The sequence below is a fragment of the Calidris pugnax genome, unplaced genomic scaffold (genome assembly GCF_001431845.1).
Source record: "Calidris pugnax isolate Ruff unplaced genomic scaffold, ASM143184v1 scaffold252, whole genome shotgun sequence".
NCBI classification, from domain to species: domain Eukaryota; kingdom Metazoa; phylum Chordata; class Aves; order Charadriiformes; family Scolopacidae; genus Calidris; species Calidris pugnax.
In genome coordinates, this window is record NW_015091118.1 from 4,292,587 (window position 1) to 4,297,124 (window position 4,538).

General features: G+C 44.4%; 1 protein-coding gene across 2 annotated transcripts in view; it reads left to right on the forward strand.

Moving 5' to 3' along the window:
* The window catches only part of FAT3 (FAT atypical cadherin 3), a 430,327-nt gene extending 426,674 nt beyond the window's left edge, over positions 1 to 3,653 (forward strand). Inside the window, exons 27-28 of one of the 2 annotated variants that reach the window (XM_014958334.1) lie at positions 2,346 to 2,381; positions 3,001 to 3,653. In XM_014958334.1, coding sequence (XP_014813820.1) covers positions 2,346 to 2,381; positions 3,001 to 3,620 — 656 coding nt within the window. In that variant the 3' untranslated portion in view covers positions 3,621 to 3,653. The remainder of the gene's footprint in view (positions 1 to 2,345; positions 2,382 to 3,000) is intronic. The other variant, XM_014958335.1, reaches the window with a different exon arrangement.
* Positions 3,654 to 4,538: the final 885 nt, after the last annotated feature.

Sequence of the window (4,538 nt, forward strand, 5' to 3'; positions counted from 1 at the left end):
AGAGGCACAAAGTGGTGGTAGGCAGGTGGCTGGTTTCTCCCAGGTAACACAGTGTCCAACAGAAGATCTGTAGATACAGTTCCGTGGATGCCACGTGGCAGGACAGCCTGCCTGCCACTGCCTTTCTCCTGGGGCTGGTATGCCCGTTGAACAGAACGCGGCAGTGGGGTCCAAGGGCACAACACTCCGCTCTAAACAGAAGATCTGTAGACACTGTTCCATGGATGCCACGTGGCAGGACAGCCTGCCTGCCACTGCCTTTCTCCTGGGGCTGGTATGCCCGTTGAACAGAACGCGGCAGTGGGGTCCAAGGGCACAACACTCCGCTCTGCCACTGACCTCCTGGGTAACCTCAGGCACATCGTGGTACAAGTGAACTGGTTTCCCTACCTGTAAAATATCACTGTTTTCCTCTTCTGTAAAGCACTGAGGAAATGTGATATATCAAAGATAAACTTTACTTTCATTTATTTATGCAACATTTATCTTATCCTTGGGAAAATGTCAACTCAACATCAACTCAAGTTATCCACAACTCAAAAATTTAATCTGTCTTTAGCAAATTTAAACGAGGTTTTTCAGACTTAAGGTAATCCAATCTGAACAATGCTTAAAGATTATAAAGTAAATTCTTTGTGGGAAATGACTAATTGGTTTTCTTGAGCCAGTTTTAGGGTTGTTTTGAGAAGTACTTTTACTCCTGTCTAGTGATGGCATTTGTGTATTTGTCTATAGCATATTTACTGATTTCCTGACGTGTAAGAGTGCCCTTCTGGCTATCGAATAAAATGAATTAGCCAAGGTTAACTCAAAAAGAAAGTCCCACTCAAAAAGTAAGAAAATAACAGTGAAAAGAAAGTGCAGACGCTGTAAATGACATTGCTTTCCTCAAGGAAAGCTTAAGCAAAGAAACTGGCTCCACATCATGCTTTACAGGTCAGAAAAAGTTGGTCTGGCAGCAATTTCAAGAGCCTGTCACTGAAAATGCTTTGCCCACTTCCCAGTTCCTTATGTGAGACATATGAATCTTGCGTGCCCTGTGGTGGAGCTGGTGAAAGCGGTGAACCGATAGATGCACCGGAGTTGCCAGTGCACGGCGGGAAGGATCACTGCCACGGGAGGACGGGGCTCCTTCCCCAGGGAGCTGCCGGGGGTCGTGCAAGTCAGCAAATTAGTGAGGTTCTCCTGGATCCTGAAAGCACACAGCTCAGAGGGACCTGACGCATCCCGGGTGCAATGTCATTACACTGAATGAAAGACGGCAAAATCCGCTTTGCAAAAAAAAGAGAGAAGTGAAGAAGAAGAGTGGTTAGGGCCGGTTCAGACACTGCTGCTAAACCTGCAGTAGCCCCAACCCTCCTCGCCCCAGGCTAACACAGAGCAGGTAGATGGCTACTGTCTGGTTAATGAGCAAAGGAAGAGATCACCATCACCACATGCGCCATGTGGCGATAAGCAAGGGCAAGAGTGGTGATAATAGACGGAGGCCTGGAGAATAGTCTTCTCTGCCCTCGTCTGTGTCTGAGCCCCAGAAGTTAGCTACTGTAATGCCATGAAGGTCTATCTTATCTGGCTAGACCTCCTCCAGCAACGCAGTCCAGTCCAAAGACCTTGCCCATGACTTCTTGCATGAAGCCCAATAACATGCGGCTGAACAAGAGCATCTCATCTAGAGAACGCTGCAGCTTATTCCCCGTTCTTGTCTCACATGAAACCTCTTTCCTTGCTCTCTCCCCTACCCCTGCACCCTCTCCATACTGGAATGCCTCCCTCCCCACCGGCTAGCATGGCAGTGCAGGTGGGAGGGGGGTATGGGGTTGCGAGGCGTTGTAGCTAACGGCCCCATTAAATGGCTTTGTATTCTATTCTATTCAGGTTCTTATACCGTGCCCATCACCATGGTATCTGAGCCCAGGTGGGCCCAGATTTGTTTGAACCGGCCCTGAGAATGGTAGATTCTTATTTTTCTGTTTCAAAGTGAACAAGTGAGAGAGAAATGTACTTTGCAATTATAAACCGTAGAGATGCTGGATAGCCCTTGTTGTATTAAGAATTCAAGCTCTAATGTAATTCCATATCTGTTCAGTGAGGGTAAATAATTAAGATACGATAGAAAAGGAATATAATACACATGACATAATAATTTCTTTGTGTATGTCTGCATTTGACTGGGCAAGCTTATCTTGTACGCTAAAATAAAGAGCAATTAAAAATCCTATTAAAATGACACCGAGGCAGCTGTACTTTAGAAATATGCATGCGGAGTTTTGTATTTTCACGTGTAATGCTACGCTGGTAACAAGCTCCGAGTTACCAGTTTTTACTTTTCACTTTGTATCTGACAGTGTCTGTTATGGACCAAGGACAGAACTACAACAGAGGTGATTTTTCTGGGACACTTTCTGCCTGTTGGACTGGGCTGGGGTGGGCCGGGCACTGACTGGGTCTTTTTGTTTTCTCTTGAACTGCTTCATGTGTCCTATTTTGTTTGAATTCTGTTGGGTTCAAGTGCTGCATGAGAACGGCCAGTCACTTTCTTTTATTTCAGGATCCAGTTTTCAGTCGATCAGGTTATTTGCTTGCACACTTTCTTTCTCGAAACGAAGTCATTGGAGGTGGAAGGGGAGATTAGAGTGATACCATAAGCATGCCTTTATAGATTTTTTCAAATAACTATGAAAAGTGTAAATTCAGAGCTTTTTGTCATTTTGATTTCATGGACTCATAGTTTCTAATCCAACCTAGTAGCATCCTAAAAAGCGAAGTGCCTGAGAGTGGCCGTGTTTTGTTTCTTTGCTTGTTTGCCTTAGCATCACACTACAGTTTCTTCTCCTCCCCTGCCCCTCCGGTCAGAGCATGGCTGACCTGTGTCCATGGCCTGTGGTGCATGCTGTGATTTGAACGTGCGGTGAGGACTAAGAGGCGAGTGCATGCGGGACATCTCGTTCTCATTGGTGGCCCCATCCTAACGGAGCTCTGTGGTTCTCTTTCCTGCTGCAGCGTACCATTGGGATACCTCTGACTGGATGCCAAGTGCTCGCTTGTCCGACATCGAGGAGGTGCCCAACTTCGAGACGGCGGATGGAGGCTCGGCTCATCACGGCAGTACCAGAGAGCTGGAAACAGATTACTACCTTGGTGGCTACGACATCGACAGCGACTACCCTCCTCCTCACGAAGAGGAGTTTTTAAGCCAGGACCAGTTACCACCTCCTCTTCCAGAGGATTATCCGGACCAATATGAAGCCCTCCCGCCCTCGCAGCCGGTCTCCATGGCAAGTACGCTCAGCCCCGACTGCAGGCGACGGCCGCACTTCCACCCCAGCCAGTACCTCCCTCCTCACCAGTTCCCCAACGAGACGGACACCGCAGGGTCTCAGACTGGGAATGAATTTAGTACTTTTGCTGTTGGCCCAAGCCAGAACACAGAAAACGTTAGTGCAGGTAAGATGCCCTTATCCTTGCACAACTCCCTAGATGCCTCCTCCTCTGACGTCTCAGCCAGCTGCGGCTTTGATGACTCCGAAGTAGCCATGAGTGACTATGAAAGCGTGGAGGAACTCAACCTAGAAAATGTTCACATTCCATTTGTGGAGACCCAGCATCAAACACAAGTGTAAAGGAAGCTCCCCTATTCTTCTTCTTCCTTCTCTTCCTCTTCTTTTTTTTTTTTTTTTTTTTGTCTAATTAAGGGTCTTAATTTTTTTATCATGCTTTTGGATTCTTTTTTAGCTAAGTTGCTGAGGTCTAAAAGTTTTCAACATTTTAGTACTCTTGTTAGCTTTTTTAGGTTTTTTTAATGCTTAAAAAGACTTAACATTCTAAAACATGTGTTTTAGAATGATTGTACACCTCCCTCTGTGACCTAACAAGTATGCTTTAATAAACCTCAGTAGTGACCTTCTGAAGTCCTGATGTTTCAAAGCAAATAGGTTATGAATCTTTGTCTTTTTTTTTTTTTTTTTTTTTTTGGTCATTTGGTCCAATTAATAGTATAAATATTGAGAAGAAATTTTGCTGAAGGTGTATCTGTATATATTGGGCAAGGCAAAAATACAGTATAACCCATTATTAACTTGTTCAGAAATGATACTGTATGTGCAGACATGAAGAGACCAATTGTGTTAAGCATCACACATCACAAAATTGTTACAGACAATCTGGAGAGTATGTACCTTCTATTTATTACCAAGAGTAAAACTCAGCTTTTGAGGCAGGGGGAAACAAAAATTGCTAAATAATTTCTTTCTCTCCCCCAAAGTTTGATTATTTTTTTTTTTTTTTGTATTGTGTTATTAAAAGTGTTACAGTGTTATGATCTCCCCACAGTATTAAGGAACTGGTATGGATCATTCCAAGATGCACTGTTGCATGAAATTTTATGTCAGCGAAAAAGTGAAAGCAATTGATCGCTGGGGCTGCTGTGTACAACACGTCAGATGGCTGAAAAAACAGCACTTACAAATTGACCTGTCAAAGACAAGCGACCAGTCATTTGTCCATAAATATTTATCTATACTTTTATTTGTTCCATAGCA